Source organism: Humulus lupulus, chromosome 1, assembly GCF_963169125.1.
Source record: "Humulus lupulus chromosome 1, drHumLupu1.1, whole genome shotgun sequence".
Lineage (NCBI taxonomy): Eukaryota > Viridiplantae > Streptophyta > Magnoliopsida > Rosales > Cannabaceae > Humulus > Humulus lupulus.
This window is the reverse complement of record NC_084793.1, coordinates 169,539,902-169,554,446: the sequence shown is the minus strand read 5'-3', so window position 1 is coordinate 169,554,446 and position 14,545 is coordinate 169,539,902. Positions and strand designations below refer to the sequence as shown.

Below are 14,545 nucleotides of genomic sequence, written 5' to 3'. Positions count from 1 at the left end.
ATTTTTTTTATAATTTATGTCAAATTTTTACATTATATTATACATCAACTTCTCTATTTTTTCCCTATATCATTTAAATATTATGTTTTTTAAAATTATTTTATTCATTTTAAAAAATAAAATAATTAAATATATTATAGTATAACACTCGTGTATATATATATATATATATATTTATAAAAAAATAAAAAAATATTTATAACTCAATTAAATAATGTTTCATTATATATAAAAAATATTATTTATTTAAGTTAAATCACAATTATTTAACAAGAAAAAATTACTCATCGTAGCACCTCCGTTGCAGTGCTCTTTAGATTAGATCCTTTATCTTCCAAATCTAAGCATCCTAACCTCTGAAGAAGTGTACGCAGCACGCCACCGGAACCCGCACACAGATTAGCGTATACATTGCTCAAAAAGCGACCCAACATCTTTCTCCTGCTGTCTTTTTCCAGCAACAGCTTCATTTCGGAGTTTCGTCGAACACCTCTCCTGCAATCTGGCTCAGCTCCCTTGCTGCTCAATTTGAGAAACCCTAATCTCCCCTCCCGAAATTCGAAAATGGCGTACGTGGACCACGCCTTCTCGATCACGGACGAGGACATTATGATGGGTACTTCGTACACCGTCAACAATCGGCCTCCTATTAAGGAGATCGCGCTCGCCGTGGCACTTCTCGTCTTCGGCACTCTTGGCATCGTTCTCGGCATTTTCATGGCCTACAACCGTGTCGGCGGTGACCGAGCTCACGGTAAGCTTCCTTATCTTGCTTATTTTCAAAACATTAATTAGGGTTTGTGATTTTCATTTGGAGGTTTTCTTTGTTTTTGTGAAAATTAAGGATCATTCTTTGCGATTCTTGGAGCGATCTTGTTTATTCCGGGCTTTTACTACACGCGGATTGCTTACTATGCTTACAAAGGTTACAAAGGCTTCTCTTTCTCCAACATTCCGCCAGTTTAGCCCATCTTCGTATTTCCCTCACCGACATGTACAAATCTTTCCCTCTCTGAGTTGTTGTTCTGCCTATAATTTTTCTTTTCTTTTCGTTTTCTTGGTTAGTAATGTCTGTAATTATGTGCTAATAGCTGTTCTGAACATATTTGTCTAAGTAGTTTAACTTTGTACTGAAAGTTAATATGTTTACGTTTTAAGAACATGTAATTACGAGCACAGCAGCATTCCCATTTCTTGTTTTCGTTTCGACTTCGAATATAAGTATATTTACTTCTAAACTTTCAATATGATTTATCTAATAATAGGTATCTTATTTATGTCATTACTTATTAAGCTTAAGTTTCCGTAAGAGATTAACATGTTTTGAAATTATAAATCATTGCTTTGTAGTGTGGGGCTGAGTCCATATTCGGGTAATGTTGAGCTTATTACAGACTATTATGAAGCTGGACTTGGATCGATTCAATTTTATCTCAGGTCTAGCTGTTGTTTGAGAAAAGCTTGTAGACATTAGCTTTGTTAGTGTACTACTACGGTAACTTGAACGGGGAAAGTCAACTTCAATTGAGTTCTAGGAAAAGTTTCTCGTTTCACTCATTTAAGAAAAGAAAAAGAAAAAATGGCAAATGTTGCCCCTTTACGAGTAGGTTATGTGATTAGGTCCATAGTTTGATATTTATTTTTGATTTTGGATCAGTGCTGTTGGATTTTAGGCCTCAAAAATTGTAAAGTTTAGTATAAGGATATCTGAACTTATGCTTGGTGAGTTGGTGTCATTGACGTGATTGCAGTACATATTCATGTATATGTATGATGTTCGTTCCTTTGTATTACCTCTCTAAGAACTATACCAAAGACCTTTTTTTTCTTCAACTCGTATTATGTATTTCTCTCTGTGCTTCTCCATTATTATTTTTTTGGTTGGTCCATCCTACCGGATTTTTTTTTTTTTTTCATGACTTGTCCTGTTCCCACGCAAGTTAATATACTTGTTTTAACATTGATATGCAGTTATGTAAATTTCGTATTATTCATAATGTGAAATGTTTCAATGCTGCCAAAAGCGTGTATTGAATTGTAGCATTTCATTATGATCACTTGAAATTCCAAACACACAAACACACTATCAAAGTGTTTGCATAAAATTCTTGTTACACAGAAAACCTATGTTTTGCATCTTTGGCCATAGTTTGTTTTATTTCATTATATGCCCACTTAGTTAAATAACTTGGTTATATCGTTCTTAGTGTCTTAGTCTTAGGTTGCTAGTCTTCCAACACAATCTAGATTTTAACATACTTGCAGTTTTTGCGTGCGTTCTGAGATGCAAATAAAATGCAGCAAGGCATCTCTTTTCTAGTCGGCATGTTGGTAGATGCTTGTTTTAGAGCACTCCCAACACTACACTAAAATCTATTTTGCATGGTGACTTTTACAATATATTCTTAGGGTATGGCTATGGTGCGGGCGTACAAAACTCCCGCACCAGTGTGGCTGCTTTTTCACCAAAGATTATTGGTTAAAATTTAAGGTTGCATAGCTTTACATACAAGAACGGCTATATACTAGCATTGCTCAGAATTCCACACTCTTCTATTTGGTCTCTTTCTATCTTCCCTCTGTAGATTTTTTATCGAGGAAAATCTACAAAAATAAAATAAAAACATAAATGGCTCACCTCCCCACCCTTCACGGTTCACAAGCACCCCTACCACTGGAGACACTTGTCCCTGCTATCCTAGAGACACTGTGGAAGTAGAGCACTATGGAGGAAAATAACACAACAAGAAGAACAACTCGCTGCTGGTTTTTAGACCATAGATCTCTTAACATATGAGTTAGATTTGTTAAACATACCATCTTCACCTTTTTCTCTTCAAAGCAAAGTAAAATTTATGCAATTTTCAATCTGAAATAGACTGGAAGTCACTGAACTATTAATAAATTTTCCACAGTTGTCTAAATTTTTTTTGGGTGGAACAAGATTGGATTCCCAGCATAGGAAGAAGAGACCATTTTGGAAATCGCACATTTGTTATTTGTTTTCCTGATTAGTTTTTTTTGTTCTAGTGATAGTACCTAATTCTATTTTAAGTTCATAATTTGTTTATTAAATGTGATTTTCTTTAATTTTTTTTGTTAGGAAGTTAAAAAAAGTTGCTAAACTTAAAGAAAATGAAGCAGAAAAGAATGGTGATTGTGGCTTCTCTTCCAACTCTTTTAGAAGTGCATTAATGAAAGAAAGCCCATAGATGTCACCTTGAACTTAGGACAAAAAAGTTAAACTAAAACAATACATACCCAAAATAAAAATGAAATATTTTGAGCTTTTTCTTCGGCTATATTTTTCCCCAATTACTTAGATTCCATTCACTCTGTAGTCATCAATTTATAAAAAGGTATGGAAGTAGTGGTAGTAATAGAAGATGAAAAAAAATTGATGCAGAAGTCGATGGTTAGAAAGAACAAAGAATTTATGTATAGTGAGAAAGTTAGCATGGATTCCATCTTAATTTAAAATTGTACAACCTTAAACTTTAACCAATGATATTAATCAAAAAAACAGCCGCACTTTTGAGGTCGTTTCATACGCCCGCACCACAGAATTTTCGTATATTCTTATCTATTTTTGTTCATCCTATCATTTAAAATATTTTCTTAAACTGTCAATAGTATCATCATGTAGGAAAAAGAATAAATTATTCTAGTGTTAAAAATCCGCTTAAAACAATAATGTACTTAAAGCCCAACAAGACAATCAGAAGAACCAACCAAGCCGACATTGATACGAACAAGTAGGCACATACTCGTTGAAAGGCCATGCGGTCGGCCCACAGGCCCACTCGGCCTATTCAGCCCTTACAACTCCTTATGTTTATAACCCATACTAGGATCTGCATTCGGATCCTCCTAGTCAGACAGAGGCGTCGAGTCAGTTAAGTATGGAATGAGTTAAATGGATGTGTCAATTCCAACGATATTCCTGGGGTTCCCCTGGTCAAGAAAATGGCCAACAACACTAGGGAATATTCTATAAAATGAAGTCTAAAGAGGTCCCCAAGGATCACCTGATAATCAATACTCAAACAAATTACTTTGACTCGGATAGTCGAATGAGTCATCCAATCTTGCCATTGAGTTCCATTGCCATCATCACTTATCTCTTAATCATCATTTCATCATTTATTATTTTGTTATTTCATTTCTACTACCGCATCTATTATTGCAATCATTAGCAATTGTAAGTGGCTAGTTTGTGGGGGTAGAAGGCAAGTTTTTTTATTTTTACAGTGAAGGGTGACAAATAATGCTACTAGGGACCAAGAGTTGATGGGATTTGGGTTTTGACAATCAGAGATTTCTGGGCTACAAGAGGACCCTTGGCTGCAAAGGGCACTAGGTTTTGTGTTGTGAGGGTTAACAAATTTTGAATTTGATAATGAGGTTATTGTTGTGTTCACTTATAATTTTAAACATTAATTGTATTTTCCATTTTCTAAAAAAAAATAAAAGGTACGTACCTCTTATGAGACTAGGGTTTTTCATTTTGTATATTAAGATTAAGATAGTGTAATTTGATGGTTTGGTAAACTATTATTGAAATGTAAAAAGAAAAAGTAACATTTGGAAGAAAAAAATAACAAAGAATATTTCCACTTCCCATTAACACTCTTTACTTTCTCCATTCTCGAGAGAAAAGAAAAACTCTAACAAAATTTTAAATGAGAAAAAAAAACGTGGGAAGAGAGCGAGGAGAATTAACAGATAGTAAATAACATTTTAACTCTTTAAGAATTTCTTCAAAGTATTAAGGTTTATTTTCCACCATCCTAATTGGCTCTTCGTCGAAAAGAGATTATCTTACTTTCTATTTGGTTTACTGAAATATGTCATCAAAGTGAGATATAATCAAAGGAAAAGAAATCTTAGTTTCTTCGTATCATTATTCTGTCCAATTTTTCCTAAAATCAAAAGTGATTTGTATATGTTTTATGGTCTACTTCGACCTCAGCTTGTTAAAATATAAAGATTAGTTACTGTAATACTCTGTTAATAACAGAGTTTGTTAAGCTGATGTGTAATTTATTACTTACCTTTATTTTTGTGCTTGATTCTTCTTACCACGTGTAACAATCTCAATGGCCTTAGGTCATATTCTTTTGTACAAACATCAGTATAAATAGAACAGTACACAGCAGCCTCTATTGAGCTGATATTTTCCATTAACAAAGTTTCTCTCATTTTTTTATCTTGGTATCAGAGCTTGATTATTGGCCCACGCCAGAATCATGTCGACAGGAGATAGCCAAACTCCAGGGAACAATGCTCAGACGACAACTGCAGTTGCTCCCTCTGCTACAAACAATGGTTTGCAGATCTCAGCCAGTACCGATCCTGCACAACCAATCGCTACACCTTTTAGTAGCACGCTTAGTCAGCCTTTCACTTTGAAGTTGGAGAGACACAACTATTCATTGTGGAAAACGATGGTTTCTACCATCATTCGAGGCCACAGACTCGATGGCTATCTTACTGGACAGAAACCATGTCCACCTGAATTCATAACAGCAGATGTTGGAGTTGAAGGAGCTCCTGAAGTTGGTCTAAGGCCTAACCCCGATTTTGAAGTCTGGATCACTCACTCACTCACGATCAGCTCTTAATGGGCTGGTTGTATGGATCGATGTCCGAGAACATTGCATCTGAAGTGATGAGTTGCCAAACATCAGCTTCACTTTGGTCTGCTTTGGAAGAGTTGTATGGAGCTCATTCTAGAGCTAATGCTGATGATTTGAGGAACAAGATTCAGACGGTGAGGAAAGGAACTCAGTCTATGGTGGATTATCTCAGGCAAAAGAGAATGTGGGCAAATTCTCTTGCTATTGCAGGTGATCCATATCCTGAGAAATTACTTGTTTCTAATGTCATTTCTGGTTTAGATATAGAGTATCTATCAATTGTTGTTCAAATAGAGGCTCGAGAACATATTACTTGGTAGGAACTACAGAGTATTCTGCTAAGTTTTGACAATCGTCTGGAGAGACTAGGTGCTGTTTCATCTCAAAACAAGTTGCTGAACACTCCTACTTCACCTCCATCTGCTAGTTTGGCTCAAAAACCAACAGGTTCTGGATACCCAAGAAAATCCCCAATCTGGAAACAATCATGGAGGAGGCAGAGGGTATAATGGTGGGTCAAACCGTGGTGGAGGAAATCGTGGTCGAGGCAGAGGAAACAATTCAAGACCTACTTGCCAGGTTTGTGGGAAGTATGGTCATTCTGCAGCTTATTGTTATAACAGGTATGATGAGTCATACATGGGACACCAACCTAATGTTGATGGAAAGCAAGACAAGCAACAACAGTACTCAGCCTTGGTTGCTACACCAGAGATGATAAATGATGATAGCTGGTATGTGGACAGTGGTGCTAGCAATCATTTGACAGCTGATGGAGAAAAACTCAACCCCAAGAATGATTATGCTGGTAAGGAAAAAATAGTCATTGGTGATGGAAGTCAATTACCTATAAAACATGTTGGTAAAGGCACCTTGAACGCACACTTAGCTCTAAATGATTTGCTTCATGTACCTCAGATTGCAAAAAATTTAGTGAGTGTTTCTAAACTTACTGCTGACAATAATGTTTCAATTGAGTTTTTCTCCACTTTTTGTTGTGTGAAGGATCTTCAAACAGGGATGTTGGTGCTACAAGGAACACTTAAAGATGGTCTATATCGTTTCAATCTCACATTAGAAAATTCCAAGTCAGCCTCTGCTTCCAAAAGTGTCTATACAGCTGTGTTAAAAACTCTCAGTCTACTCCTAGTGTGTCTAAGAATTCCCTAAAGGATGTCTGGCATCGTAGGCTTGGCCATCCATCTACTGTAGTGTTAAATCAAGTTCTTAAAAAGTCCAATGTAAAAATCAAAGCTAATGAAGAACAAAGTTTTTGTAATGCTTGTCAATATGGGAAATCCCATGCTTTGCCTTTTAAAAATTCAAATAGTAGAGCATCTTCTTATCTTGAACTTATACATACTGATTTGTGGGGACCCTCACCCATTGCATCTCACTCAAACTATAAGTTTTATATCCACTTCATAGATGATTATAGCCGATATACTTGGCTATATCCACTTAAACTTAAATCTGATGCTCTAACTGTTTTTACTCAATTTAAGGCTATGGTAGAGACCCAATTTAATACTAAAATAAAAAATCTCAGAACAGATTCTGGAGGAGAATACCAAGCCTTCAATCAACTTGTCAATGATAGTGGTATTGTCTTTGAACACTCATGTCCACACACCTCTGAACAAAACAGAAGAGCTGAGAGAAAACATCGACACATTGTCGAAATGGGTCTCACTCTTCTTGCACAAGCTCACATGCCCTTAAAATATTGGACAGAAGCTTTCCAATCTGCTGTATTTCTCATAAATTGGTTGCCAACCCCTGTTCTTCAAGGTAAATCTCCTTATGAAATGGTTTACTCTAGGACACCAGATTATAATTTCTTAAAGGTCTTTGGTGTAGCTTGATTTCTTTGTCTTAGAGCCTATCAATCTCATAAGTTTGAGTTCCATTCTATCAAATGTGTTAACTTGGGGTATAGCACTGTCCATAAAGGGTATAAATGTCTCAGTCCACATGGGAGAATTTACTTCTCCAGACATGTAGTGTTCAATGAACATGAATTTCCCTTTGAAACTGGTTTCTTAAACAATTATCAAAAGGAACAAGTTGTTACTTTGACAGCTACTCACTCTTGGTTTGTTCTACCTTCAGAAAGTGTTTCCACACCCAACACCAGTTCAAACAGTTCTTCCTCTTCTTCATCAGAAAATTCTCCTTCTGGACCACATGATTCAGGTGTTCCAACTGCTGTAGCATCATCATCTCCACATGACACAACTGAGGTACCTTCCTTCTCACCTGTTAGTGACTTACATACTGTCCAACAAACCTCACCATTGCTGTATCAAGACAGTCCCAATGCAGCAGAAATGTCACCTGAATCAAGCAAAGAAACAGCACCAGCACCAGTACCACTGCCTTCTCACCCGATGATCACTCGAGCTAAGGCAGGGGTGTTCAAACCAAAAGTGTTTCTTGGCAAATCTGGGTTTGATCTCTCAATTCATGAACCCTCCTCTGTTGAAGAGGCACTTCAACATGAGGGGTGGAATAATGCAATGTCTGTTGAGTGCGTGGCATTAAAGAAAAACAAGACTTGGGTCCTTGTTCCTCCTCACCCAAGTTACAATATAATTGACAACAAATGGGTTTACAAGATAAAGCTCAATGTTGATGGGTCTTTTCAGCGTTTTAAAGCACGATTAGTAGCCAAGGGTTTTCTTCAAAGACCTGGTGTGGACTTTGGTGAAATATTTAGTCCAGTTATCAAGGCTTCAACAGTGAGGGTTGTTCTAACCATTGCAGTCTCGCATGGCTGGGAGGTAAAGCAACTGGACATAAACAACGCATTCTTAAATGGCACCTTGGAAGAAGATGTGTATATGGCACAGCCTCGGGGGTTTGAAGACAAAGAGAAGCCATCTTATGTATGCAATCTACAGAAATCTATATATGGCCTGAAGTAGGCACCTCGTGCCTGGTATGATCAGCTCAAAATCACTCTACTGGAATGGAAATTTGAAAATTCCAAATCTGATTCATCATTCTTCATGCTAAATCACACTCACTTTGTAATCATGGTACTCATCTATTTAGATGATATCATAGTTACTGGAAATAGTGCACAAGAACTTCAAGCCTTCATAACAAAACTGAACAAACAGTTTTCACTTAAAGATCTCGGGCCACTTAATTTTTTCCTTGGGATAGAGGTTTTCAGAGACACAACTGGAATGTTTCTGTCCCAAAGAAAGTACATTGGAGAGCTGCTGCAAAAACATAAAATGGCCAACATCAAGCCAAGTCCTACACCTATGACAGTTGGAAAACCATTGTCTCTAAATGATGCAGAGCAACTGGTTTGTCCCACTACCTATAGGAGTGTAATAGGTGCCCTGCAGTACTTAAGTCACACTAGACCAGACATATCCTTTGCTGTGAATAAGCTCAGCCAGTTCCTAAAGGCTCCAACAAATGTCCACTAGAGTGCAGCAAAACGGATCTTGAGGTACCTCAAAGGTACAATGGACTATGGTATTCACATTGCACCATCAGACCAATTAAACCTCTCAGGCTACTGTGATGCGGATTGGGCTTGTTGCCCAGATGATCGTAGATCTGTTGCTGGTTACTGTGTATTTCTTGGTAATTCTCTTATCTCTTGGTCATCTAAGAAACAAAGTGTTGTTGCTAGATCAAGTACGGAGTCTGAATATAGAGCGCTTGCCCACCTAGCTGCTGAAATCACTTGGTTGCAAGGTTTACTAAGAGAAATGAGATTCAAAATGACAGCAGTTCCTATTATCTGGTGTGATAATATGAGTGCTAATGCACTTGTAGCAAATCCCGTCTACCATGCTAGAACGAAACACATCGAGATAGATGTACATTTTGTTAGAGATAAAGTGCTGCAGAAACAGATTGAAGTGCGTTACATCCCTTCTCATGATCAACTCGCTGACAGCTTAACTAAGAGTCTTTCACAATCCCGTTTCAACTACCTAATCAGCAAACTCGGAGTGGTTTCTACACCTACTCGTTTGAGGGGTGGTGTTAAAATATAAAGATTAGTTACTGTAATACTCTGTTAATAACAGAGTTTGTTAAGCTGATGTGCAATTTATTACTTGCCTTTATTTTTGTGCTTGATTCTTCTTACCATGTGTAACAATCTCAATGGCCTTAGGTCATATTCTTTTGTACCAACATCAGTATAAATAGAACAATACACAACAGCCTCTATTGAGCTGACATTTTCAATTACCAAAGTTTCTCTCATTTTTTTATCTCAGCTTTATAAGATAAAATAAGTTCTTCAAAATCCAAAGTATATTCATGGAGAATAGATAAATTATAAAATTATTTTGTGGTTATTCTGTCAAAATTGTAAAAGAAAAACTCTTATTTTAATAATAATAATGATGACGAGGATGATTGCAAAAATCAAAACTCAAAGGGAATGTAGTCTACACAAAAGACCCAGTCAATGAAGACCAAGTAAAGTACCTTTTGGGAAATTTTTAAATTTAAAAGAAAAGTAAGATTTGGTTCGTTGGGACCCTGTGAGTGAGAGTTGGTCCATTGGAACCATGGTTCTCTAAATATTTGATTATTTTGTCTCTTTCTCTCATGGCTATGGTTACCAACACTGGTGCAGTTGATGATCTGATTTCTAAGACAAGTAAGATGACTCTGGAACAAGAGGATGGATAGTTGATATATGAGGAGATGGTTACAGATTTTGGAAATATGTCCTTAGTTGGTAGAGTTTTCTCGAAAAAGCGATGCAATGCTAAGTTTATCAGTACAGGTTTTTGTCGAATATGGAAAACCAAGAAGAAATGGAATGTTAAGATACTGAAACGTGAGACAGTTAACTCGTATGTTGGGTGCACTTTCGAGAGTGACGAGGATCTTCAAAAAGTTAACTATAAGATGCCTTGGAACTTTCGAGGTCGGTTGATGATTATTGAGGAATGGTTGGTGTCGGGACAATGGGTGGATGCAAAGCTTGGTACAATTCCAATTTGGATTAAAATGGCAGGATTTCCTTTGAAGGCTTTCAATGTTAGTAATATTGAAAAGCTTGGGAATATGGTTAGTAATGTTATGGAAGAAGTTAAAGGGAGTAATAACCATAAAATGTTACTAACTTATTCAGTCTGTGTTAAGATTGTTTTCCCCACAGGTTGCCGTATCATGGTTCGAAAGCATATGATCATTGAGGGAAGACAACAGTGGATTTATTTTAAATTTGAAAAGTTTCCGAGGCTCTGTTTTACTTGTGGAAAATGGGGGCATGATAAAAGGGAATGCAACGAGGAGAAGGTTATGGAGAAAAGCATTACAGGAGAAATGGTGGAGCTTTATGGAAACTAGTTGAGAATAGAAAGTCCATTAGAGAGCCACTTTGACCCCCGAATTGATAGAGATATGAACCTGAATCAAAATGAGTAGGAAAAGGCCATAAGCAACAAAAAAGACGATGCACAATCTCAGGCAACAACAACCAGCAATCAGAGTAGTGGAATAAGGAATGTTGGAGATTCTAAGCATGAGGGAATTTGTAGTGGCGCATTGAATACTGAGAAGGGGATTGGAGGACACAACACCCCAAAGATGGCAATGGCGGCTCAAGAGAGAAAAAACTATTCCCAAAAAGATGCTAATGGTATACTGGAAAAGGTTGACAAAAAGGAGGATGTGAAGGTGGCTAATGGAATAGATGACGTATAAGTATAGAATTTTTCTATTTTTAATTCATTATTCTTCTATGAATATGTATTTATTATTTGTTTGTATATGTTTAATAAGTTTATTTTGTGTTTTTAGGACTTCCAAGACATTTGGGTGAAAAATAATGGTTTTGTGATGTTTTACAAGTAATGGTTTAGCTTCAAATTACAAGTCTGAAACTTCACACTTGATTTTGAAAAAATTTCAATACTCTTTTGTAAATCTTCCTAGAAATATAAGTTTTAGATCTTTTTTCTTAGCTTTCCATAGCTTTTTGAATCATCTAATTCTGAGTTATATCAAGGAAGTTATGATCAAAATACTGTCAGTGGCTGCAGTTGAAGAAAAACGAAAAAATAGAAAATATGTATGGCCGCGGCCACACCAACAAAGCCCAGCGGCTGCGACCAACAATATCCCAGGTCGTGGGTGGAGCACGATTTTATGGAAAATACATGTTCTAGTGGTCGCGGCAGCAAGGAAACACTGGTTGCGGTCGACGATCGATTTTTCCTTAATTTTTGAATTGTAAATGTATTTTTGAAATGACTATTAAAAGGGTTAGGGTTAACTTTTATAATGACTTTGGATTGCGAATTTTAGAGGCTAGAGCAACAGAGAAGGAGAAAATACATCAGCATTTACATTATTCAATCTAGTTTTTCTTTCTTCCAAAAACTCATTTATTTTCATTGAATATTTATGTTTGTGAATATAAATGTGATTATGGAATAGTTTTCTTTGTTGTTGAGGGTTGTTTCAAATACCTAGACATGAGATCTTGAATGCAATCATAAAATTTATTCCTTCTATTCCCTTATATTAAAGTTTTTCTATTTTTCTAATTGAATGCTATGAATATTGTGAGATCTTGTTAGGTGGCCAACTAATTAGGATTTTGTATTATTCTACTATCATCTTAGGATTGCTATTCACCTAATAGTTTATGATTCTAAGCAAAGTGATAAATTGCAATTAGGGTATTGTGACAGGTATCTTGATTATGATGAAAAATAGAACATAGGTTAAAGAATTGCATGCCTAATGAATTTGTTGCCTAGATTAACTTGTTTTCATAGAGTGTAATGCTTTTAATAGGTTAAATAGATTGCATGCTTAATGAGTTTATTGCTGGGTAAAAAGGATCAATTAAGAGCGCTCAGTTTTAATTAATTATAATAGGAAAACTGAGATAATTGAATGCTTAAGTATTATCTGCGGGGTTAATAATTTAATTGGGAACATGTAATATTATTAGTCATTGTGGATAGATTGATTGTCGAAGGAGGAGAGTAATTCTTGACTATTTCATTAATATCGTTTTATCCTTAGTTATTTAATCTTATTTCATTTTATGTTTTCAGTTTTTAAAACTAAAATCCATTTCTAATTTCTGTTTAGTTCTTATTTTGAATAATAATTTGATCATAGTCCTCGTGGGTTCGACCCTCATTTACCGCTATACTGAAGAAGTCGGTATAAGTGAGTGATAAAATAAGAGTTTAAATTTGATACGCATACGATACCTATCAAATTTTCGGCGGCATTGCTAGGGACTATTTTGTCTAATTTGTTATTCATTTTTTACTTTTACTAACTTGGTCTATTAGATGTGGTTGATGTTTTTCAGGCTTGCATAGAACTTGGTTTGAGACATGGCAATGTACTATCAACACTGCTATGATCCACAAATGAATAGATGTGACCCCTATTTTAACAATTATGTTACACCAAAATTTCGAGATTAACTAGATAACCACAAAATGTAGGCCTGAAAAGGTTAAGCTCGGGATATACAAATGTTAGCAGTACAGTTGTACGAATTGTCAAATAGTTCTATATCTGTTATTAGCACTTGAGCATGAGTCGCAACGTTCGAGCATGAGTTGCAGGCTCGAAGATACCAACCTTTTCCGAGGAATGAATTCAACCAACTTAGTGGATGAGGAGGAGGCTACAACTGGAACGAAGAGCTCGAAGCTTGGCTAGTCTCGAAAATGCGTCAGCACAACGATCGAGCTCAATGACGCGCTTGTCACACGGAAAGGCTGTTAGGAGCTCCCTATTTTGTAGGGATTCTTTATTACCATGTATTAAATCCCTAGTATCATGGGCTATTATGTAATTAACACATTTAACGTATTTATTTCAAATTTGAATGCTTGATTGTAACTTCCCTGAATTGGGGGAAGATATTCCTACAACCACGTCTATAAATAGCCTGGACTGATTCATTTGTATTCACGCACAAATTGTACTGGAGAAACTCTGCCGAATTGCTTTCATTTGAAGCTTTGAGAGATTATTCATAATATCAGCGACTCATGGACGTAGACAGATTTTAACTGCTGAACCATGTAAAAATTTCTGATTTCTTCTATTCTTTCTATATTATTGTTTAGTGCTCTTCATAATTAAATTGACGAAAAAAGACGTCAACAGTTTGGTGCTTTCGTTGAGAACATTAATAAATCTCTGTATTGTTTAATCAAAATCTCCTGCACAACATCAATCGCCTCCTTGAACATCCCCGAAACTGGTGGGCGACCATTACCCCAAATCCCTAAGGAGCATACTCCTTAGGCTGAAAACCACCCACGGAGGCATGGGAAGCAGCCCATGGTAGATCAGAGCCCCGATGATAGGAGTGCATCATTATCCTCTAGGGGACAGCTTGTTCAGACCCCTAGGTCTAACGAAGATTTGTACTATAATCCTGAAAATGTACATACCGATCGTGGAATTGGAGAATCGCAGATTGCGTAAGCAGCTAGCCGAGGCTACACGACGGAACGAGGAGTTGGCTAGGCAAGCTACCGAAGTACAGGCACCGCCTCGAAGGGCCAGAGAATGACCCCAAGGGAGTACGACTGCCAGGATGGTTGAGTAAAGGGCCCAACATCCCCAATAGAGGGCCAGTACAAACACCGGCAACAGTCGACCCAGAGAAAACACTCAAAACCCTGCTATGAACAATCTTATAGGAAATGCCCCTGCAGGAACTGGGAATAACCGAGCTCCTCTGATAGCTTGGAATGATAACCCTGAACCTGTCAGGAACAACGTTGAACCTATCAGGAACAACCCGGAGCATGTTCGAACCAATTATGGACCTTTTAGACCAAATAACGAGAGGCCAGCACCCTCACCAATAAGGCATCCACCCTCTCCAATAAGACATCCATCTTCAGCTCGAGTGGCACTCCAAC

The 14,545-nt window shown here is 36.8% G+C and overlaps 2 protein-coding genes across 4 annotated transcripts; both read left to right on the top strand.

Annotated features, from left to right (window-relative positions):
• The first annotated feature begins 285 nt into the window (after window positions 1-285).
• Window positions 286-1,854, top strand: LOC133800308 (uncharacterized). Of its 3 annotated transcripts, none has more exons than XM_062238271.1 (3): window positions 286-754; window positions 845-994; window positions 1,438-1,854. In XM_062238271.1, the coding sequence occupies exons 1-2, from the start codon at window positions 565-567 to the stop codon at window positions 964-966; spliced, it is 312 nt and encodes a 103-aa protein (XP_062094255.1). In that variant the 5' UTR covers window positions 286-564; the 3' UTR covers window positions 967-994; window positions 1,438-1,854. The 3 variants fall into 3 exon arrangements, with proteins under 3 accessions (XP_062094255.1, XP_062094251.1, XP_062094247.1); XM_062238267.1 differs by having other exon boundaries at window positions 1,351-1,854; XM_062238263.1 differs by lacking the exon at window positions 1,438-1,854 and having other exon boundaries at window positions 288-754; window positions 845-1,245.
• Window positions 1,855-10,328: 8,474 nt separating this feature from the next.
• Window positions 10,329-11,486, top strand: LOC133824383 (uncharacterized). Its single transcript, XM_062257266.1, has 3 exons — window positions 10,329-10,958; window positions 11,058-11,330; window positions 11,433-11,486. Exons 1-3 carry the CDS (start codon window positions 10,329-10,331, stop codon window positions 11,484-11,486), a joined length of 957 nt encoding a protein of 318 aa, XP_062113250.1.
• The last annotated feature ends 3,059 nt before the right edge of the window (window positions 11,487-14,545 follow it).